General features: G+C 40.0%; 1 protein-coding gene across 3 annotated transcripts in view; it reads left to right on the top strand.

Annotated features, from left to right (window-relative positions):
- The window catches only part of exoc4 (exocyst complex component 4), a 283,334-nt gene that overhangs the window by 38,179 nt on the left and 219,971 nt on the right, over positions 1 to 25,184 (top strand). For all 3 annotated transcript variants that reach the window (XM_048610192.1, XM_048610194.1, XM_048610193.1), the window contains exons 4-5: positions 4,001 to 4,119; positions 23,779 to 24,022. In XM_048610192.1, coding sequence (XP_048466149.1) covers positions 4,001 to 4,119; positions 23,779 to 24,022 — 363 coding nt within the window. The remainder of the gene's footprint in view (positions 1 to 4,000; positions 4,120 to 23,778; positions 24,023 to 25,184) is intronic.

The raw sequence follows: 25,184 nt of genomic DNA, 5'->3' as shown, positions 1-25,184 counted from the left end.
ATGGGCAATTTGGCACAGCCAATCCACCTAACCTGCACATCTTTGGACTGTGGGAAGAAGCCAAAGCGCCCAGAGTAAATCCACACAGACCCAGGGAGAACGTGCAAACTCCACACAGACAGTTGCCTGACACTGGAATCAAACCTGGGTCCCTGGTGCTGTGAGGTCACAGCGCTAACCACTGAGCCACCATGCTGTCCATATCTACCAAGTGTCCAAGTTTCCATCTGCCAAATTATCAACCAACATTGACTTGATGAGGATCTTTTCAGTTACATTGTATGTTCAGTTTCTGCGTATTTTTTTATTTCTTTGGTATACTTAATTTCAGCTACATTACTTGGCTGAAATTAATTTTAAAATCTGTTTTCAAATAATGGAATATCTGGAAAATACTAAGTTTCAATCTAAGGTACCTTGACTGGATATTTTTTATAATACCTTTTTGAGTAAGCAGGTCAGTGAAAAGTTACGAGTTGCAATTGAAATATTCATATGCACAAAATATTTTGGTGTAATTATTGTGGACTGCAGCTGATTGCGAATTGAGTTCTGTGGTGACATCCTGAATAAGAGAGCCAACAACAGTGAGTGTTCCTTCAAGACCCAGCAAGATGTGTAATGTGAACACAGGCATTTTGTCAGCTTTAGACTGTTTGAAATGTGTCTTTCAGTTCTTAAATGGTGCACATTCTGTGAGAGCAGAATTCTGTTTCACACATCATGACTTAAAATCGATGGTGAGAATGAACAGAGATGGCTGCAAATCTATCTGTCTGTGCAGGTTTTTGACAGCTGAGATTACGTAAGATTTTGGATGCTATAATTCTTGATCTTCATCACAGACCTTCCTGGTGGGATCAATCAGCTGTTGCAAGTAAATATTTTGGCTCCTGTCACCAAGACTGCATGCATTGTTGTTTCACACTGCCAAGTTATCATCCAATGTTGACTTGAAGATCTTTATATCGGCAGCCATGTGAACCATGTCCTGAACAAAGTTAACACAACTCAGCCTAGACACTGTTTTCTTGGGTGATTGTTGTGACAATCACCAAGTGTTCATTTTAAAATGAAGCAAATCTTAAAATCAAAACTTTGGACTCAACTGAAAATCCAGAGGGGAATTTGAGCAGAAATTTGACTCAATGAAGCAAGCTAAATTCTTCTCGACTCACAGTTGCATTTTCTCACTTTTCCTTCCACTAAGCTGGTGTGAGTATTTCATCACGCTTTCCCTTTTGTAGTGGGATTGAAAGATTGCTTTACATTTTGTGTATGCGGCCATTTCTGATATATTAAACAAAATTGAAGTTGGGTATGATATATCAGAATTCAAAGGTGTTAACAACTTTCAATATAACTCTATAAATAATGTCTATTAATTCATGGTTATAATACTAACTGCAGGTTTCCATGTACTAGCCAGCCCCCATTCAAACTAATTCAGGGGCTTGCTACTATATCAGGTTACAACCATTTCAATTTGCGGTTACACCCCACTTGAAAGTGCACTCATGCATAAGGTGCCATGTAAACAACCCCATTTAAACAAGACCAGCATTTGATTCAAAGGTGCAGTCAGGCCTGACGGCTAACAAAACTGCATAGGCACTACAGGATGGAACCTTTTTGCACCCCCAAACCAAAGTGTTATTTGATATTAAAATCCAACTGAATAGCTGCTATTACCAAGTTGTTTATTCTAGCTGGAGGGAGAAGATAGCTCCAAGTATCTGTCAAAGGTGATAATTGGATAGCCCGAGATAACAAAGTGTAGAGCTGGATGAACACAGCAGGCCAAGCAGCATCAGAGGAGCAGGAAGGCTGATGTTTCGGGCCTAGACCCTTCTTCAGAAAAATTGCTTAGCCCTCTTCCTTTTAATGTTACTTCCCTGCAGACTTTTCCTGTATATTATGTAACCAGGTACTTGTCCCAAGTATTTATTCAACATGTATATAAAACTTTACCCCACTAATACACTGCATAGCGTTTGTTAGTTTTATGTAAGCAATCTTCAACCTACTAATAAAACTAATATGCTATGTCCAGACCCGTGCGATCTTGAAGGAAGGAAGGAATGAATGAAACTGACAGCACTACTACAACAGGTGTGACCATGACACCGAATGAAGGAATGACAGGAAATAGAGCCCACAGATGGACGCAACCATGAAACTAACTAAACCAGCAATAGTAAATGAAAACCACAGATAATAAAAACTGTTGGGAACTCAGATTTTTAGTTAAAAAACACAAGGTGCCTTTTTCTAACTTTAAAATTCTAACCTTGAAAATAACAAGACTAACACCTTTTGAATTAGGTAAGGACAAACCAGACACTCTAATCTCATTAAAGTAACCATTAACACTCAACAATAACCAGTAACATGTTCAAACCATCTCCGATTTTCTGCAAAACAGTTTTTGTACAATATTTACTGCTTAACACTCAAGTGTTGGAATGTTAATGTATGCTTGAATTCTGTATAAAATGGCTGCTTTTGAGCTATGATTTTGGGATTCTATTTCACCTTACATCATACTGCTGTGAATGTACAATAAAGAGGCTATTTTTGGCACTCACTGATCTTGGTCGTCTGGTTCTTTGAACGTGATCTCGCAGACACCAATGCATGAAGACCAGTGGTCAACTGAAAAGAACCTGTTGAGTGATTTATGACTGAAGAAGTTTCAAGTTTGGGTAATGTGTTCATGTAGTTTTAATATTGAACCATATATTTTTGAGTTTTTAAGAAAACTCATGTTATTTATCAGGTTTATACCATAGTAATAGTACATATTTGTGGAAGGAATGTAGTAATAGAACTGCTGTGTCCAGTAGTAATTATGAACATGCAAGGAATCTGTTTTGCTTTCACTTTTTTAGCCTTGAATCTTTTGCTGTCGTTTTCCACTTGTGTCTAATTTTGAGCATACTAATGATTTGAGCTAGTCAAACTTTAATATGTATTTATGTTGTGACAAACCCGATTTAGAATTATTGAATAATGTGAATTACAATGATTAAAATTGATACAGCACAATAGGGGTGCATATGACCTTTTACTGTCTGTAAAGCTATCAGAGTCATAGAGCTGTACAGTATGGAAATAAACACTTTGGTCCAACTTGTCCCTGCTGACCAGATAGCCTAAATTAATCTCGTCCCATTCGCTAGCATTTGGCCCAGACCCCCCTCAGCCCTTTTTATTCATGCGCCCATTCAGCTGCCTTTTTAAAGGTTGTAATTGTACCCGCCTCCACCATTTTTTTTTTCTCTGGCAGCTCATTCCATACATGCACCAATCTCTGCTTTTAAAAAAAAAACAAAAGTTGCCCCTTAGATCCCTTTTAAATCTTTCCCCTCTCACCTATCCAATTAGTTATACCCCCTTCCTCCTTGTTCCCTGGAGCAGTATTTTCTGCCTTTGTAATATTTATCAAGTATCTATTCTTAGTGCGAAGCATACATTTAAAGTTGTGTGAACCCTCGCTTTTCGTCTATAGCCAGTTTGTCACACCAGACTTAAATTCACTCTCGCTTGGGTTTGCTCTAAAAACCTGAATGGTACTGACCTGCGTTACTACAGTATTTAATTGTGACTTCTTCAGGCTGTAATGTTGTCCTGTCAACCACACCCATAACAACTGGATTAGCTTGATCTTGAACCTCCACTGCTGATTTTGATTTAAGCATTAAAGACAATCAATCCCTTGATTTGCCTTTGTGTAATATCTATACTATTGAAACCTGTAGTTTGTAGAAGTTACAACAGGCTTCCCTTGGTACTTGAACTATATTCTGTTGATAGCCCAATGACCAGAAATGTTTAACACTTCATTGCTCCCTCCAGAAGTGCTGCCTAACCTGTTGGCTGTTTCCAGGATTATCTGAGGTTCCACTACTTTCTTGCCTTTGAGTTTTCTTGTTGATTTGATACGAAGCTGCTTCATTTGCGGCTAAATGTTGACAGGGATGTGTTTGTTTTTGTGCAGCTTACTTGGCAAAGATGCATCTTTGGTTCCTGTTATTCCAGTTATTGATGTCAACATGGGATCTACTTCCAGGAAATTTATGGATAACTCTCAGTACAGCAATTCAGTAAGCACAGCTGGTGAGTCCTTGATCTCTAATGCAAATGAATGATAGCTGCAGTTGAAATTTTGCATAATGGATGATGAGAAAGTGATCTTCTTCCTATAGCTTTGCACTCATGGGATGGTTCTCTTCAGAGGTTTGTAGAAACCTCCCATTTTGCAATTTGAGTAAATCGTATGTATTCTTTTCCCCATTCATGAAGTTGTTTCCTATTTCCTGTCAGCCCATGAGGAAGGCAACTTCAGCTGAGATGAGTGAATTGGTTCTCCTTTTCTCTAACCTCCCTTGATTGATTGTAACAACAAGTTCAGTTATTTTTAAGCTGGAAGCAAAATCTTTCTCTAACTTCTCATAATGTTAACTATCCTACTGTCTCAATAAGTAACCAACTACAAAATTTGCTTGAGTTAAAGGAAGAATAAGATTTCATAATAAAGTAGTAACATCAAGCATGTGTCAACATGAAGTTAGTATTCAGTACAAAAAGAAGATAAAAAAACAATGTCCTTGATGTGCAAGGTCTTAACACGAGATCATGATTGGTTAGTAGTTTCTTAGGCCATCAGCAGTAGTGAATATTACAATTATCTTTTTAAGTTCACTGTTTCCTCATGTTGCTGTCCAATCAACATTTTCAAAGGGTATTTTTCTTCAGGGACAATGAGTGAACCTTCTTCCCTTGATTTCAGTTCTGCATTCTTAGTTCCAATCTTTTCTCTACTGCCATGCAGAGCTTTATTTTTGAACTAGTAGCTTGTTTGTACATTGTATCTGCTTTTTTTGTGTTTGTGATTTGTAGGTAATGTTTCATTTCCAACGTATGGTTTAAATCAAACGGATGAGAGCCTTGGGAAGGATGTTTTCTGTGTAACTGGTTTTGTTGCCCATTTGTGATAAGTATAATATCAGTTTTTGAATTTGGCTTCTTTTTTAGGAAAAAAGATCATTAAACAGGTGAGTTTTGTTTCTTCATGTGAAGGTAGTTTTTTTTTCTTTAAAATAAGATCAAGGGTGGTGATAGTGTAATGGTATTAATGCTGTTCTAGTAATCCAAAGACCCGGGAAATTTCCTTGGGGACCTGGATTTGAATCTGTTCAAGGCACATTGTGGAGTCTGAATTGTAAATCTGGAATTAGAAGGAATCTTCGGCCTTGAGACCCATTTAGTTCACGAATATCCCTCAGTGAGGGGAAATATGTTGTTCTTACATAGTTTAGCCTAATACAGCTCCAGACATAGAACAATGTTTTGGCTAAACAACCTTCTGAAAGAACCTAGTGAACCACTCAGTTGTATTTAACCACTTCCAAAGCCCAAAGAAAGGAACTAAATCAGGTGGACCATTGTAGCATGGACCTAAGCACCGGAACCGATAACGGCAAACTCTGCTGTGATGCTCCTGCAAAATCCTTTTTACTAATGGCTGGAGGTTGAAGTAAGGTTAAAACAGAGGTGCCCAGGGAATCATCTACATTTTGATACTGGACACAGTAAGTTTTATGGCATGGGCAAGGAACCTTCAGCTGTTTACCACATACTGCCACCGGCCTCCCCCACCTACGCCCCCTGCCCTTCCACCTTGGATGAATCAGTACTTCTCGGTATTCAACAGCATTTGGAGGAAGCACTTAAGTGGCAGAATGTACTTGGGTTGGGGACTGCAGTGTTAGTTACCAAGAGTGGCTTGGCATCATCACTGGCACATCTAGCTGGTAAGCCGTAGTAGACATAGTGGCTAGACTTGGGTCTCTGTGGCAGGTGTTAAGACAACTACCAGGAGGGAAAAATCCTACTTAACCTTATCCTCACTAATCTGCCTGCTGCAAATGTATCTGTCTATGTATTATTAGGAGTGACTATAGCACAGTCCTTATGGAGATGAAGTCCAGTCTTCATTGAGGGCATATCATCAATCATTGTGCCAAATGGGCTAGGTTTTGAGCAGATCTCACAACTCCGTATTCAGCATCCTTGATGTTACAGGCCAACAGCAGCACAGTTTAGTAGTCTAAAACAATCTGCAATCTTGTAGCCTGGCATAAGCCCCACTCTACCATTTACAATCAAGCCACAGGACCAACCCTGGCTCAATGAAGAGTGCAAGAGGGTATGCCAAGTGTAATGCCAGCCATATCTAAAAATGAGGTGACTACCCGGTGAAGCAACAAGATGGGACTACTTGCATGCCAAGTAATCACAAGAATAAGCAATTCTTCAACCAAGGATCAGATCTAAGCCCTGCAGTCCTGCCACATCTATTCATGAATGATGGGGGCTAATTAAACAACTCACTCAGTCTCCAAATATTCCTGCTCTCAATGCTGAGGGGGCCGAGCACATTATTGCAAAAGGTGAGGTTGAAGCATTTGCAACAAACTTCAACCAGAAGTATCAAGTGGATTATGCATCCTCGGCAGATCCAGATCACCACAGACGCTAGTCTTCAGCCAATTTTAATTAATTCCATGCGATATCAAAAAGGCACTGGATACTGCAAAGACTATGGCCCTTGTCAACATTCTGTCACTAGTATTGAAGATGTGTGGTTCAGAATTTAATGCACTCCCTCACCTAGCTGTTTCAGTACAGCTACAACACAGGCATCTACCTGTTCAAATGGAAAATTGCCCAGGTATATCCTCTATAGAAAATGCAGAACAAATCCAACCCAGCCAGCAGCTATCCTGTCAGTCTCCTTGATCATTGGTGAAGGGATGGATAAAGTGACTAACAATGCTATCATGCAGCACTTGCTTCTCAATAACCTGTCAGACATTCAGTTTAGGTTTTGCCAGGGGCATCCAGCTCCTGGCCACATGAGCGCTTTAGTTCAAATATGGCCAAAATAGTGGAATTCCAGAGGTGGGGTGAGAATGACCTTGACATAAACACTGTTTTTGTTTTGTGTCATCAAGGAACATCAGTAAATGTAGAATTAGTGGGAATCAGAAGGGAAAAGCTCTGCAGTATTTGGATTCATACCACCCGTAGGAAGTTGGTTGTTAAGCGGTTAATTTCAGGACTACTATCGCAGGAGTTCCTTCAGAGATGTGTCCTTATGCCAGCAATCTTCAATTAGTTCATCAAGGACCTTGCCTTGATTATAAAGCCAGCAAAGGTGATCTATTTGATGATAGAATAATATTTACCACCATTTGTGATCCCTCTGAAGCAGTTCATGTCTGACCTCAAGACCTAGACAATATGCAAGCATGGACTAATGCTATGATAGAAGACAGACAGCTGAATTGAATCAGCCTTTCTGCCTCCGTACTCCCAACACTAAAATTAAAAGCTTCAAAGATTCTCAAAATTGATCCTGATGTTTCCTAAGCAGACTTTTTGAATAACCAATCCCAAACTTTGCCAGCAATCAATTCCAAATACCAGTTTGTATCTTGAACAAAAGACTCAGTGATTTGTTAACAACATGGTAACTTTAGCAGTGTAAAAATTAAGCAACAAGATAATCTGGTTTATGCTGTAAACCCAAAACCTTTGTTTTCAGCCCTATTCACATACAAGACAGACAGATAAACAAACACAGTAAAGGGATAAGTTAAACAAAATAACAAAATTGGCCAGATTACTTCAGTGATTTTCATGGCATATTGTTCCAAGGGCATAATTAAAGGTTTCTGGTTTATTGAGGTGTATTAAATCATGAGGGGCATGGAGAGGGTGAATGCATATAGTCTTTTCCCCAGGGCATCGGTTTAAGGTGAGGGAGGATAAATTTAAGAAGGACCTGAGGGACAACTACTACTTAGAGAATGGTGTGTGTATGGAATGGGCTGCCAGAGAAAGTGGGTGAGGCAGGTACAATAGCAGCATGTGAAAAACATTTTGGATAGGTAAATGGATGGGAAGGGTTTAGAGGGATATGGACCAAATGCAGGCAATTGGAACTAGCTGAGTGGGCACCATGGTCAGTATAGACCAGTTTGGGCCAAATGGCCTGTTTCCAAGCTATATTACTCTATGACTCTGAGCAGCAAATCTGGTGATAATTGAAAAAGCCTGCTCAGAGGACCAATGCAGTAGGATTATTGTGCTAAATGTGATGTTGATCTATTTCATGCCATTTTAATTGGAAGGCATGTGACTGTGAGGTTGCTGTCTTAGTCATTGTGCACTACACAATTTGTAAAATTACTGTGCCACTTTTTTGTTTGTTTTTTAAGTACATTATTGACACTTTTTTTAGTTTCACGTTCATGTCCATTTGCTAAGATTTGGCAGGTAAATATGATGTGAGCATGTACTCCGTTTTAAAAGCTGCTTTAGACAGGAACTTAGTAAATCGATGTACAGTGTAAGGAATAGCTACATTGGATGAATCTTTGTATCAACACATCAGGGAACTGTCTTATGATGTACCAGCAAGTCTAAGTTATCGGATGCCAACAATTCGGGTTACTGGTGCATTGTATTAATCAACCCAAGTACGTAAATATTCCATATTTCCATGAACAGTTCTAAGAATGCATCCCATTTGGAAGCTCTCAGAAGTGATATTAATTGATTTATTTATTGTCACAGGAACCAAAATACCATGAAAAGCTTTGTTTACAAGCAGTATAGGTAGATCATAGTAAGCCAAGGGTGTACCGATCAAAAAGACTTGGAGGCATGCAAGTTACTTTGCATAGGGCATGTGCTAGGTGAAATCAGTGTTATTTGAGGCTAGAGAGTCCATTCATCAGTCTGATAGCAGCCGGAAGAAGCTGTTCCTGAACCTACTCGTGTCTGTTCAGGTTTCTGTATCCTCAGACTGAAGAGGTTATAGATTGTTACCGGAGTGCGATGGGTTTTTGATGGCAGCCTTTCCGCGGCAGTGAGCTGTGTAAGTGGAGTGCATGGATGGAAGGTTGGCTTCCGCAATTGCCTGGGACATTGTGCACAGTTGAGTTATCCTGTATATCAATGGTCGGGTTAGGTATCTGTATTCACTTTATTCTGCACTTAAATATAACCGAAGAAAGTACATGGAAAAATTTTGAGATAAATTTTTTAGGTTGTTATAGTCTATAACTGTTTTTAATCATTTGAAAATATGTTATAGTAACTCTTTTTTTCTTCTACACTAGCTGGGTTCCAGTTCGTGCAAAATTGTGATGTTCAGCATCGAAGATTTTGATATAATTTCTTGGAAAGGTGTTAATTAATTACAATGGAAATCTATTTGTGGATAAAATATTATTATTGTCATATAATATTACTCAAATATAACTTCTAGCAAGATCGTTTCTTGATTTCATACAATTTCAACATTTTCAGGTTGTTGGTCAGATTGGGCAGATCTCTGTGCAGCTTTATCAACCTTCTACTGATGCTCATGATGACATCTGGGAATATTTGTGGGCTTGCATTTGACCTGTTTTAAAATGTTTCTTTCTTAGAAAAATGTCTCATTCTGGCATATTCAACCTTGCATGTGTTTGTTAGCATTTTTAGACAGTAAATATTATTTGGCTCTGCATCTATTTAGCTTTTATTATACATTCCATGGGATGCTTTGGGATATTTTCTGATTATAAATGGTATTACATAAATACACAGTCTTATGTTTGATTTGAAGAGTTCCCAAATGATCTTTATCACTCCAGGCAACATGAGCATTTCAATCAATGACCTTTGCAGTCTGGGCTTTGTTGCTTTCATCACACAAAACAAAATTCAAATTTGTGTTGTTGTTGAGTGTTCTGTGAACTTTTGAGAGTTTCAATTTATCTGATTTTCCTAGAATTACAATTGTATTGTTCAGACGGCCTTGCAAGCCATTTTTGCTATATTTTGTTGGATGTAAATGGAAGGTTTTTTTGGAGAATTTTGGGGTTGCATTAAGCATCTTTTCCTTTGTAGCGCTGAGTCCACTAATTTTTGGTTAAGGTCTGAGGTGGCTCCAGGACAAAATGCATTCCGTTCTCGTGATTGGAACACAAGATGGTCAAACTCTGTGAGCACTCTACTTGCTTATTCTTTTTGAATATTGAGGTATACACAACCAGCATTCGTCCCATATCCCTCTCAAACCCTTCCTATTCATGTACTTTTCCAGATGTCTCTTAAACGATGTATTTGTACCTGCCTCCACCATTTTCCTCTGGCAGTTCGTTCCATACATGTGTCACCCTCTGCATGAAAATGTTGCCCCTCCTGTCCTTTAAAGCTTTCCCCTCACATCTTAAACCTATTCCTTCTGGTTTTGGACTCCCACACCCTAGGAAAAAGATTTTGACTATTCACCCTATCCATGCCCCTCATGATGTTATAAACCTCTATAAGGTTAACCCTCCCTCTCTGATGGTCCAGGAAAAGAAAAATCCATCCTATTCAGCTTCTCTCCATAACTCAAAACCTCCAGTCCCAGCAACATCCTTGTAAATCTTTTCTGCACCTTTTCAGGTTTCACAACATCCTCCTTATAGGACAGAGACTAGAATTGAACACAGTATTCCAAAAGTGCTGCAACATGACCTCCTGACTCCTATACTCAATGCACTGACCAACGAAGGCAAGTGTGCCAAACACTATCTTCACCACCCTGTCTACCTGTGACTCCACTTTCAAGGAACCATACACTTGCTTTACTCCCTAGGGATCTACCATTACCAAGGTTTACCCTGGTTTGCCTTAGCAAAATGCAACTTCTCACATTTAGCTAAATTAAACTTTTTTTTTGTGTCCCTCCTCAGCCCATTGGCCCAAGTGATCAAGGTCCCATTGTTCTCCGAAATAATCGTCACTGACCTATTTTGGTGTCACCTGCAAATTTACTAGCCATACCTCCTTACTGACATCTAAATCATTTATGTAAACAACAAAAAATGGTACTGATCCTTGTGGCATTACACTGATCACAGGCCTCCAGTCTGATGAACAACCCTTTACTACCACCCTCTGTTTCCTACCTTTTTAAAGCAATTTTGTATTCAATTGGCTTGCTTCCCCCAGATCCCATGTGTCCTAACCCGTCTACCACGCAGAATCTTGTTGAACGCTTTACTGAGGTCCATATGGGTAACAGTTACCGCTCTGCCTTTATTGGTCTTCTTTGCCACTTCAAAAAACTTCAGGCAAGTTAGTGAAACATGGTTTCCCATGCACAAAGCTATGCTGACTGTCCCTAATCAGTCCTTGCCTTTCCAAATGCATGTAAATCCTGTCACTCAGAGTCCCTGCCAACAACTTAACCACCACTGACATAAAGCTCACTGGTCTAGAGTTCCCTGGTTTTTCCTTACAGCCGTTCTTAAATATTGGCACCATATTAGTTACCCTAAAGCCTTCCAGCACCTCCCCCCATTGCTATCGATGATACAAATATCATAGCAAAGGCCGAACAAAGTTCTGGGAAACACCTGATCGGGTTCTTGGGATTTATCTACCATTTTTTATGTTTTAAGACCTCCAGCACCCCTTGTATAATATGAGTGCTTTTCAAGACTTTGCTACTTATTTCCCCAAGTCCATAGCATTCACGTACTTCTTTACAGTAAATACTGACAAAATATTTGTTGAGTATATCATCCACCTCCTGTGGTACCATGCATAGACTGCTACGTTGATTTTTAAGGTGCCCTATTTTCTCCATAGTTATTCTTTTGCTCTTGGTGTCCTTAAGGAGGATCCAAAGAGATTCTCTAACCCTATTTGCCAAAGTATACTCCTGCTGCCTTTACGCTCTTCTAGGGAGTCGCTTAATTCGAGCTGTCTATACTCGATGTATGCTGCCTTTTTCTTGACCAGAACCCCAATTTCTCTCGTCATCCAGCATTCCCTACACCTACCAGCCTTGTACTTCACATGAACAAACATACTGTCTGTGAATTCTGGTCATCTCATTCTTAAAGGCCTCCTACCTCCCAACTGTCCCTTTACCTGAGAATAGCCTGCTCTAATCAACTCTTTCAAGTTCTTATCTAATAGCATTAAAATTGGCTTTACTCCAGTTTAGCTATTTAAGGTCCAGATCAGGTCTAGCCTTTTTCCTTCGCTATTTCAAAACTAGTAGAATTATGATCACTTGCCCCAAAGTGCCTCCCCACTGACCCCTCAGTCACTCACTTGTCCTGCCTTATTTCTCAACAGAAGGTCAAGTATTGCTCCTTCTCCAGTTGATACATCCACCTAATGAAAAACATTTTCTTGTACATGCTTAACAGATTGCTCTCCATGCTAGCCGTTTATACTATCACAGTCCCAGTCCATCATTGGAAAGTTAAAATCCCTAATTGTTACAATTTTTATTTTTTATTTTTTTTTTTAACAGCTATCCATTTCATACAGGTTATTTCTACTCCCAAAATGATCGCAATGGTTCAAAATTGTGAATCCCAGCCCCTCGGATACTTACACATCTGCTCTATCCTTCTATTACGATTCCCTTTAGCAAGTGGCACCGGTAGTAGTCCAGATATTAACAACCTTGAGGACCTACCTTTCCTCCTTTTTTGGCAGAGCCTCATCCCTTTCCTTACCTAGGTCATTGGTACCAATCTGTATAATGACCTCCTGGTGGTCACTATCCCCTTTGAATATTCTGCACTGTCTTTCTGACATCTTTGACACTGGCACCAGGGAAGTAAATACACTATCCCGATGTCCGACTGACGGCCGCAGGAATGTCTATCTGTGCGCCAGACTAAAGAGTCGCCTATTACAATCAATTGCTTGGAATTTGACATACCCCTCATTACAGTAGAGCCAGTCACAATATTAGAAATGTGGCTGTTAGTGTTATATGACCCTGTGATCCCCCCCACCCTGCAAAAAAACTATTCAAAACTGCATACCTCTTGGAGATCGGCATAGCCACAAGAAATTCCTGCACTACCTCTCAACTCTCCTATCATTCCTTGTGGTCAGCAATCTACCTGACTGTGTATCTGCAGTGTCTCCAGCTTCCTCAAACCCATCCGCCCCCTTGCTCTTCCCATTGCCTCTAACTGCCACCTGGAGTGCTGTGAACAGTCTTGTTCCCCCTATTTAAGAAATTTATTATTTTATTGGAGGCGATTCAGAGAAAGTCAACAAGGATGACTCTAGTATGAAAGGATCCATAAACAGTTCGGAGAGATTGGGACTCCACTCATAGGAGTTTGGAAGAATGAGGTGATCTGATTTGAAACATTAAGGGGTGTGACAGGATAAATGCTGAGAGGATGTTTCACTCATGGGAGAGTCTTGGATAAGTGCTTGATTAGTCAGGGAATCGAGGGTTATGCACAAGGGTAGAAAAGTGAACATGAGGAACAGCAGGTCAGCCATGATCCTTTTGAAATGTGAATCAGGCTTGAGAAGCTGAATGGCCAAAACCTGTTCTATTTCTCATGGTCTTAAACTGATAAAATACTAAAAGGACAATTCAAGATAAATGTGGGAAGTTTGTTCCCGATGACCAGGAAGTACAGGGGAATTTTTATTTTTTTATTTTTTATTTTTTTTTGGTTTCGCCCAGAGATTGGTGAGTTCATGGAATACTTTGCTGCAGAAAGTGGTTGAATCCAAAACGTTAAATGTTTTTAAGAAGGAGGTAATTATAGTTCTGAGAGGTAAAGGGATCAAGGGGTATGGGGAGAATACCAGTGTAGGTTACTTAGTGGGATGATCAACTGAGATAATATAATATGAAATGGGAGAGCAGGCTTGAGGTCCGAAAAGCTTATTCCTGCTCCTATTTCCTATGTTTCTCACTGTATTTTGTACTTGAAATCGCTAATGCCCTGTTCACACCTCCATCTAGACACGTAGAGAGAGCAAGAACTGCAGATGCTGGAGTCCGAGACAAAACCGTGTGGAGCTGGAGGAACACAGCAGGTCAGGCAGCATCAGAGGAGTAGGAAAGTCGACCCGAAACATGGACTTTCCTACTCCTCTGCTGCCTGACCTACTGTGTTCCTCCAGCTCCACACTATGTTGTCTCTTGTCTCTTGTCTCTCCTCCATTACCACTCCGTGATTTTGCAATGTGAAACCACCACCTTCTGTCAGTTAACCTGTCCTGCCTTTCACCTGATGACCGATCATTCCCTTGTTCACTCGCCTCCCCGCCCCCGCCAAACCCCACTCCACCCCATGCCCTTGCTCACTGAGGTTAGCCATTTAACCAGTTTCTCTCTCCACAGATGTGGTTACATTCAGAGTTTACATCAGGGAAAAAGTCCTTTTGCCCGTCGAGCCACCTTGACTCTGACTCTGGTGAATATACATCAGTCAAACTATTCATGTCCAGAAATTGACTGTCCTTTTATTTAAAAAGTACAATATTTATTATTTTAAATTTGAGACAGTTAAAATGCTGGTTATTTGGTTGATAAGCAGCTCAATCTGTATTTTTCTTTTGACATCATCAGAACCACTTTCCTTAATTGCTGTTTTACTGTTAATCACATAAACTGAAATTTGAAACTACTACCTTGTAATATACAATTTTAACAATTGGTCCTCAGTTAGTGGTATGAATATGGACACTGCAAAGTGTTACAACAAATAAAATGATTGTTGCTTGAAGAGTCTAATGAGGTGCAATCAGTTAGTGAACTGCTTTGTTATTTTTAAAATGGTAGTATGTTACTGCATGTGACAATGTTTTCTCATTTGTTAAGGCAATTGCTCATAACACAGTACACATTTTAAATGTTTTGTTACGTGGGCAGTTCAGTAATTATGACTGGAAAAGCTCTGGGAGGGGTGGGTAAATAAGATGTCAAGTGTACTCTACAAAGTGAGAGAAGAAAGAACATCATGTTTTGCTAACTTACGTTCTTCTTGCCTGTTGAACTTGGAGAAAGTTCATTCCCTTTGTTCACCACCACCGCCGCTTCCCCCCACCCCCACCCCCCCACATGCCCTTGCTCACTGAGGTTAGCCATTTAGCCAGTTTCTCTCTCCACAGGTGTGGCTACATTCAGAGTCTACCGCAGGGAAAAAGTCCTTCAGCCCATTGAGTGCATATCTTGGAGAAAGATAGATACCAGTTTTTTGCTGGTGTTGTGCAACAGTGTGTCTCAAACCGAAGTTGTGTTTCAAAATAAAATCAAATTGCTGGGTCCATTGAGTATGTCTGGCAGTATCTGTGGAGAAAAAAGCAGAATTAACATCAGGTTGTGACCCTTCTTCAGAATTTGACTTGAAACTTTTCACTCTAGTTTCTCTCCACAGATGCTGCCTGACCTACTAAGTTTCTCTGTCAATTTGTTTTTATTCTCACATTTCCAGCATCCATTGTTCTTTGTTTCATTTACATTTGTGATTCAAACTCTGTTTGGACTGCAAAGGTGCAACTTACAATTCAATTTTGCTATTTTCAACATTTGGAAAATGCAGTATTTGCTGCTTATGAAAAACACTCCTGCTACTTCAGTGCTATATGAACAGCAACACACGTTTTGTTTTCTGTAAAAATGATTTTGTTATTCATTCATGTGTTTGGGTGCCTCTCGTTGTGCCAGCATTTATTGCCCTTCCCTAGGTGCCCTTGAAGGTGATTGTTGAGCTGCTTTCTTGAACTGCTGTTGTCTCTTTCCTGTAGATAGACCCACAGTGCCATTGGGAAGGGAATTGCAGGATTTTCACCCAGCGACCCTGGAGTCAGGATGGTTTGCAGCTTGGAGGAGAATTTGTACATGGTGGTGTATCCATTTATCTGCTGCCCTTGTCATCTAGATGGTAGTGGATGTAAGTTTGGAAGGTGCAGTCTAAAGAAAATTTAAATGGTAAACTTCGGTAGTCCATCTTTATTAGTAGCAGCAGTCTTTACTAAGCATCAATGTTGGAGGGAATGGATGCTTGTGGATGTAGTGCCAATGAAGTGGGCTGCTTTGTCCTGTATGGTGTCAAGCTTCTTGAGTGTTGTTAGAACTACACTCATCCAGGTAAGTCTGGAGTGTCCCATTATGCTCCAGACTGGTGCCTTTGTAGATGGTGAAGAGGCTTTGGTAAGTGAGGGAGTAAGCTACTTGCTGCAGGAATCACAGCCTCTGGGTTGCTGTTATGGTCAGTGGTCAGAGTATTTATATGGCTACTTTTGTTCAAGTTCTGCTCGTGATAACTCCCAAGATGATGCTAGTGCAGGATGTCTATAGACTAGGCATTGTTTGAAGCCAACATTGCTAAAAGCTTTGCATGATCCATGTCATCAATTTGAATCAAATATTAATTGAGGATCTTTTCACCCCAGAACTGAGATTTTTTTTTTGTTTTTTTGCTGTCACATTGAAATTCTCCATTCCATGACTACTCACCCCAAATGCCATCGACCTGACACGTCAATTTTGTTTCTGTTCATAGATGCTGCCTGATTACTCAGTATTTGCAAATTATTCTGTTTTGATTACAAAACTGTTTGAGTTCACTGCAATACAGTACGAGTCTGGTTTTTTGGGGGGTTCAAAATACCAATATCGACTTACAAGATTTTTAATCATGCAACTAAGCTTCTCCCATTAAGGGATATCAATGAACATTGTGTATAAATCAAAGATCTAAGATAGGCTCTTCTTACCTTCAGCTTCATTGGAATAAAATGCATATTATTCAATTAAAATGCATATTATTCAATAAAACTATTTAAAACAAAATATAACAAAAAATGGATTAAAATTGCGTGCCATTGCTTCAGATAAAAGTGACTTCAGTTTTCCATTACTTTTGTGTAATCATTCAGGTCTTGGTCAGCATTGACATATCTTTCAGTTAATAACATTCTAAGTGATTTATGTCTATTGATTAAATGTCAAGACTTGGCAGGCTCAGTCTATATTATGGTAGATATCTGTCATAGGAAAATAAACACAAACTCTAGATTGGATTTAGACTTGTATTCTTTTGTATTGAGCTTAGAAAAGCTGACATTTTACCCCTTTGTAATGTATTCCAGTGTCAGTGAGAAAGTAAATCTGGTTTTTACTGACTTGTCTCAACTTGATACTGTCAGACCAGTGGAAGATAAAATGTGATGTTAACTTTTTTCATTATAGCACATCTGACATGACCAGATTCTCCAGAATAGGAGACCGTGAATCACGCAGTATGTTTCTACGCAATACTTCGGGCCTTTATGTCTTCAGAAATCACATGTAACAGCAGGATTGCATTATACCTTTCAGAAACTGAACATTATTTTTTCCTCAGTTACTTATGGGATGTGAGGGAAATTGTAGGCCAGATTGTGTGTCTATATTCTTTGCACGGATGGTTGTGAGCTCCCTCCTTGAATTACTGCAGTCCATGTGGTAAAGGTACATCACACTGTAGTTAGCAAGGCAGTTTTCAATATCTGACTCCCAGCAGTGATGGAATGGCGATATTGTTCAATGTCAGGATTGTGTAGGGCTCGTAGGGGAACCTGCTGAAGGTGATTTTGCCTTTGTCCTGCTGTGGTAAAGATTGTAAGTTTTGCAAGGTGCTGTCAAGAGTCTCAATGAGTTGCTGCAGCACAGCTCAAATGAGAGTAGTACAGGGGAGGTGCATCAGCATCTAAAATTTCCATTGAAGGATGTCAATTGTCAAGAAACAAATAACTGCTTCCTTACCTTTTAATCAGAGTCCACACATTCTTTCTAACTTTTCATAGGAGTGTAGCCATGTCTAATTAGGTCACATTGGCTGTCAATGAGAAGTGATTTCAAAGAGGATAGTGTAGTAATGTTGACATCTCAAACTGATTCCCTTAAACTCAGGAGAAGTTAACTGGTACTTATCATGTATGATCTATGTCTAAAAATGAGTAAATATTTATTTTGACGCGCAAGATATATTAGATGTGTTCTCTCTCTGCCATCTGGTTGTGCAGAAACCCTGAAGTAGGTGGTGGACAAATGAGCATTTTTACATCACCAGGTGCTGCAGCTGCCTTTAAAATATTGTCTGGCCTGTCACTTAAATTGCCCACGTACTCCAGAAGAGTTTTGGATGTATATTGCTTCAAAACACTGTTGTAATTGTAAAAAATTATTGATAAGGTACTTTTTTTGTGACAGCATTTCAGTTTATTTACTTCCTCATTCACGAGGTGTGGGTGACGCTGTTTACATCCCCAATTGGCCTCGGAAGGTGGTGCCAAACTGCTTCTTTGGAATGTAGGGACATCCACAGTGCAGTTGGGGAGGGAGTACCTGGATTTTGAACTAGCAATGGTGAACCACGTCAGGATGATGTGTGGATTCATGGGGAACTTACAGCTGGTGGGATTCCCACGCATTTGATGGCCTTATCTTCCTAGGTGGCAGAGGTCATGGGTTTGGGAATTGCTGGCAAAGCAGTCTTTGTGAGTTACTGCTCAGGTTTCCATTGAATGGTTTTGTCTGGAAGAATCCCAGTCGGCTGACAGAAAACTGAAATAGGCTTTTTGCTGTTTGAAATTTGCTCAAAGATATCCATGGTTCTTTACTTGTGAAGGATTTATTTTTGTGCCAGGGCATGTAGTCACTTCATGAAGATGACTCTACTCTGATTGCAAGGATAATCTTTGATTTGTTATAGTCAAGTCATACTAAGTCAAGGCTAGGGAAATACCATTCAAGTAAAACTGCGGTTTTATCTATGGCAAAAAATCACCGATTAGTTTTGCTATGAGGATACATATGATTTGCAATGTCAATGGTTACATTCAAAGCTGTTAGAATAACTTCTGAGGTTTTAAAATGGATACAAATTGACTCGTCAGCCTTCATCAAAATAAATGTGCTCTTGCAACATTTGTTGTCCTGTCTTCCTTCAATTTTTCAATGTGTACATCCCCACTGCTTGTAGCAGCATATTCGACTGGAAAGTGTATATGTGACAGATTAGTAACAGACAACAGCCAACAGCCTATACGCAATCTAGCCACTTAAGTATCTGACTTCTTAAATGTTTGTTTGTATTATTTTTCTGACTAACAATGGGTCCATTAGTTTATCAGCACTAACTAAACAAATATTCAACTAGATATCAGGATATCCTGAAGTATTTTAGAGCTGTTGATGTACTTGTGAAATGTTGCCTCTGTTACAACTTGAAGTTTCAAGCCTTTATTTAGAAAACCAACAAATGCATTTTGATAGCCATAGCTTTTAACAACTGACAACAAAATTGCCACAATAAATGAGAGAGAAGATTGGAAGCCAAAGCTCTTTATTTTCATATGACTCTGTGTGCACAAGGTTTTCAATGGTGCAGAGAGTCATGGCATTACCTGCAAGTAAAGATGAACTAGCTGTTTCATGGGAGTCTTCAATAAAACTTGTGAATAGGCAGTTAGGAGAAGGAGCAAGTCAAGTCATCAGGCAGGAATAAAGCAGAGAACGAGGTAGGACTGATAAATTAAACTGCATTTATTCTAATGCAAGAGGCCTAACAGGTAAGGCAGATGAACTGGAGGTATGGATAGGAACATAGGACTGGGATATCATAGTGATTACAGAGATGTGGCTCAGGGACGGACAGGACTGGCGGCTTAATGTGCCGGGTATAGATACTATAGGAAGGATAGAGAGGAGGGGGAGTGGACTTCTTGATTAACATTACGGCTGTACTTAGGGCATTCCTGGGAATACATCCAGGGAACTTTATTTGGATGGAACTGAGAAATAATAAAAGGGTGATCACCTTGGTGGGGTTGTACTATAGACATGCCAGTAGTCAGCGGGAAATTGAGAAGCAACTATATAAGGAGATATCAGTCATCTGTAAGAATAATAGGATGGTTTTTGTCTGGCATTTAATTTGCTAAACATAGACTGGGACTGCCAGAGTATGAAGGACTTGGATGGAGTGGAATTTAGGTGTGTACGAGAAAATTTTCTGATTCAGTATCTGGATGTACCTACTAGAGAAGGTGCAAAACTTGATCTACTCTTGGAAAATAAGGCAGGGTGTCAGTAGGGGGAGCACTTTGGGGCCAGTGACCATAATTCTGTTAATTTTAAAACAGCAATGGAAAAGGATAGGCTAAATCTAAAAAGTTCTAAATTGGAGGAAGGCCTATTGTGACAGTGTTAGATTCGAACTTTGAAATGTTGATTGGGGGCAGGTGTATATTTGCAGTTAAAGGAATGGCTTGAAAATGGGGAGCCTTCAAAAATGATTTAACGAGAGTCCAGAGAAAGTATGTTCCTGTTCGGGTGAAGGGCAAGGCTGGTAGGTGTGGGGAATGGTGGATGACGAGAGAAATTGAGGTTTTGATCAAGAATAAGAAGAAAGCATATGTCAAGTATAGACTGCAGGGATTGAATGAATCCCTAGATGAGTATGAAGGCAGCAAAACTATACTTAAGAGGAAAATCAGGAGGGCAAAAAGGGGACATGAGATAGCTTTGGCAAATAGGGTTAAGGAGAATCCAAAGGGATTCGACAAATAGGTGTAAGGACAAAGGAGTAACTAGGGAAAGAAGAGGGCCACTTAAAAATCAGCAAGGCCACCTATGTGATAAGCTGCAGGAGATGGAGGAGATATTAAAGGAGTATTTTGCATCAGTGTTTACTGTGGAGATGGATATAGAAGATGGAGAGCATGAGCAAATAAATAGTGACCTCTTGGAAAAATGTCCATATTACAGAGGAGGAGCTAGACATTTTAAAATGCATAAAGGTGGATAAATCCCTGGGACCTGATCATGTGTACCCCAAACTCTGTAGGGAAGTGATTGCTGTGCCCCTTGCTGAGATATTTGTATCATCAATAGTTACAGGTGCCGTGCTGGAAGACCTGGACGTTGGCTAACCTGGTGCCACAATTTAAGAAAGGTGGTAAGGAAAAGCCAGGGAATATAAATCAGTGAGCCTGACATCAGTGGTGGGCAAGTTGTTGAAGGAAATCCTGAGGGACAGGATTTATATGTATTTAGAAAGGAAAGGACTGATAAGGAATAGTCCATGTGGCTTTGTGTGTGGAAAATTTGTCTCTCAAATTTGACTGAGTTTTTCAAAGAAGCAACTAAGGATTGAGGACAGAGTGGTGGACATGATCTGTATGGACTTCAGGGAGGTGTTCGACAAGGTTCGTCATGGTAGACTGGTAAGCAAGGTTAGATCACATAGAATACAGGGAGAACTAGTCATTTGGAGGTAGAACTGGCGAGAAGATAGGAGATGGAAGTTGGTGGTGTCGGGTTGCTTTTCAGGCTGGAGGATCAGTGCTGGAACCACTGCCTTTTGTCGTTAACATAAATGATTTAGATGTGAACACAGGAGGTATGGTTAACACATGACACAAAATAGGTGGTGTAGTGGACAGCGAAGAAGGTTACCGTGGAGTACAGTGGGACATTGATCAGACGAGCCAGTGAACCAAAGAGTGGCAGATGCAGCTTAATTTAGATAAATGTGAGGTGCTGCATTTTGGGAAGGCAAATCAGGGCCGGACTTATACACTTAATGGTAAGGTCCTGGAGAGTGTTGCTGAACGAACGAAATGCAGGTTCATAGTTCCTTGAGAGTGGAGTCCCAGGTAGACGGAACAGTGAAGAAGGCGTTGGGTATGCTTGTGTTTTATTGGTCAGTGCATTGAGTATGGCAGTTGGGAAGTCACTGTTGTGGCTGTACAGGACATTGGTTAGGCCACTTTTGGAACGCTGTGTGCAGTTCTGGTCTCCCTGCTATAGTAAAGATGTTATTAAACTTGAAAGGGTTCAGAAAAGATTTACAAGGATGTTGCCAGGGTTGGAGGGTTTGAGCTACAGGGTGACGCTGAATAGGCTGGGTTTTTTACCCTTGAGCGTCAGAGGTGTAGGGGTGACCTTTATAGAAGTTTATAAAAGAGTGAGGGGCGTGAGGTAGGGTGAATAGCCAAGGTCTTTTCCCCAGGGCAGGGGGGTGCAAAACTGGAGGCCATAGGCTTAAGGTCAGAGGGAAAGATTTAAAAGGGACCCAACTTTTTCAGAGGGTGGTGTGTGCATGGAATGAGTGGCCAGAGGAAATAGTGGAGGCTGGTACAATTACAGCATTTAAAAGGCATTTGGATGGGCATACAAATGGGTGGGTTTAGAAGGATATGGACCAAATGCTGGCAAACCAGGCTAGATTAATAGAGAATACCTTTGTTGGTCGTCATGAGTTGGATCGAAGGGTCTGTATCCTTGCTGTACAGTTCTATGGCTGATGAAAAGCTATTTGTCACAGGAGGTTTGGAATACCTGTAGTCATCTGTACCAACAAACACTATTGAGGTATTTTCTGATAAAATGGTCCCGTCCAGCTGTTAAAGCCCACGATAAATGGAACATCAAATGTGCAGGAATTATCAATGCTGAAATTAAGAGAAAGTGGCGCATGTGTTGCCTCTTATTTGCCCATTTTAGTGAAATGGATATGATAAAAATTGACTAAGTTGTGTATCTCCTGTGGAAGGATGGCTGTTGATGAGCTCAGTTTTCATGTATGCTTTGTCACCAGTTTTTTTTTTTTGCTCTTTTCTGTCTGAATCTTCTGGCATTTTATGATTTCAATTTACTTGTCCTACATTTTTTCAGGTTCTGTTTTGTTGCTTGCATCTATATTGCATACAAATATGGTAAGGATTAGCTCGTATACTGTAGTACCTAAGGAGCTGTATCACCTTGGATTTTGTGCAGGAATTTTGTCCTGGACTACGTTGAGTTGCAGTGAAGAATGTCACCAATATTGTGGAGTTAGTGGGACTGCAGCTTAAGTTTGTCCACATTTTTGTAAAATGCAGGAGTCCAGTAATTTCTGTTGGGTCAACCTGCTTTTTCATAGGCTGTATTTTAACATTTGTCTGTTAAAGTGTAAAGGTGCTGTCATAATCGATGAGTTAGCCACAAAATGTGCCATGTGAAGCTTGGACTGTTGCTTTCAGATGTAACTGAACTTTTGCCGGCAATGCCGTTATAATTGTTACCAAGCAGATTCTCTCTTGCCCTTAAATTTTAACTTTAGTGTTTGGAGTCTGATTTCGTCAGAACTGAATTAATGTGGGATATTTGAACTTTAACTTTTTCAAGAATTCCTTTTCACTTATGCTGATCCTTATTCTCTTCTCTGTTTAAGAGCTGAGAACCATTGATGGGTTTCTTGGAGAATATATCACCACAAAAAAAATTTTGTCATCGTAGACCTTATTGCTTCTCTACTGAGTTTTGATTTCCCCCATGGTGACAACGGGTCTTTGTAAAACATTTCTGAACCACCCAACCAGCATCCGTTGGGCCATTGAGACCATCCAAGCTGCTGCTGTGGAGCTACCCAGCAATGACTTTGGTTGTAGTCTACTGATTAAATTTAAAGTTGGGCACAAATATTTTCATTTATCCACTGACAAAGCTATTGTTTGGCTCTGTAATTACATATGTACTGAAAAAGTACTATCAGTTTGCTGTACATAGATACAATTCATTGTAAAATTATTTCCTAGTATCAACTTTGATTTAGGCTCCATTCTACCTCAATGCAGATCCTTCAATTTCTAGTTGAGAAGCCATCCTCTCACTTGCCTGGCCTGTGCACTGGACAGGTTGCTCTCGAGTGGGTATTCTAAAAATGGTTAGCCAGAAATAACTATTCATAAACCCTTGAATACTCTGAGCAGCAATCCATTTGACAATGGCAAACACCATTCAGTCACTGCTGGACTGCCAATTCCAGGCAAATAACTTTCATCTAAAGAAGCTCCAGAAAATTGAAAACAAAGTCACATTTTGTTTTATTTAATCGACTTGTTTTGTTTTAACAGTGAAAGAGGTAAACCTTCAAGATATAAAGGAGGACCCAGAGTGTGATCCAGAGGAGAACAGCATACTTTTTATGGGCATTCTGGTGAAAGCCCTGGCAAAGTTGAAGAAGATTCCTGAGACAATCAAAGCCATTAAAGAGCGCTTCAATCAAGAACTGGAACAGATTGTGAAACGGTCCACAACCCAGGTCGCAGATCATGCTTATCAACGAGGTGAAGTCGTCTCACAAGAGAATCAACCTAGGTAATAGTGCTACGGTTGAGAAATGGGAAGAGGCACATAAACTTTTGGCAGTAATCATACTGATACATAGTGAAGTCAGTACACATCATTAGTCTGTTAAGAGCTCAGTCAGTTTTCAGCACATTTTGCAAACCTTTACTCAAAATATTTTGTTTCAAGTTCTGACCTTATTTTTATAAAATGCCTGTAGGGATTGTTATTTGTGTCTGTTATCTATTTGACCACCATGTTGTAACCTATAGAACTTAAGCCATGATTGATGAAAATATTGACCGCTGCCGGCAGCTTTTCAGAAAATGTTCCCAAATGCTATGATTGTGTAAGCAAATGGCATTTCAAGTTTGTTTTGAGCTGGGACAACATCTTGTTGTTCTAACTCTGGCCTTTCTTGATAGCTCCAACACAGGCAAATTGCACGTGGATCTCAGTTTAATTGATTTCTCCAACTTGACATCTTCGTTTTGAAGAGTTGCATCATGGGACTCATACTCTCCACTCCCTTGAAATCTGTTTGAGTTCTCCAAGTCCCTAAATTAAGGGCTTTTGTGGTGCAGTGTTAATGTTCTTTCCTGTGAGCCAGAAAGGCTGATTTCAAGACCCACCTGCTCCAGATGTGTATAATAACATCTCTGAACAGATGGATTAAAAAATCAAGATAAAATAGTTGGTGACAGCACACCGCAAGCTACCAGGTAGGTGTTGATAATGTGACGTATGACATGGTTGTTAGTAAAGGCTGTTGTGGTTCAGTAGTATTCTCCTTAAATCTGAGCCATGAAGCCCATTTTCAACTCCCAACTAATCCAGGAGTGTGTAATAATAGTATCTTTGAACAGGTTGATTGGGAAAACATCTGAAGTCCTAAATTCTGGTCAAAAGCAAAAGATTTTGAAAATGAAAGATTAGAATTGCTGTTGCAGTGGCTTATATCAGATTTTAAATATCTGGCAATGAAAGGAAGTGGACTAGAAAGGAAGTAAGAAGGCTGAAATTCATATTTCTGAAAGCTGTTGTGTTGCCTGCTGGAAAAGTGCACTGCTTGGATATTGGGCAAGGATAATATTACCTTGAGCAAACTGATAGATGGAGAAGGGGTCAACAAGGTGCAGAGCTGGATGAACACAGCAGGCCAAGATGCTGCTTGGCCTGCTGTGTTCATCCA

Source organism: Rhincodon typus, chromosome 22 (genome assembly GCF_021869965.1).
Source record: "Rhincodon typus isolate 14 chromosome 22, sRhiTyp1.1, whole genome shotgun sequence".
NCBI classification, from domain to species: domain Eukaryota; kingdom Metazoa; phylum Chordata; class Chondrichthyes; order Orectolobiformes; family Rhincodontidae; genus Rhincodon; species Rhincodon typus.
The sequence above is the reverse complement of the archived record's forward strand: the minus strand, read 5'-3'. Positions and strand labels throughout refer to the sequence as shown.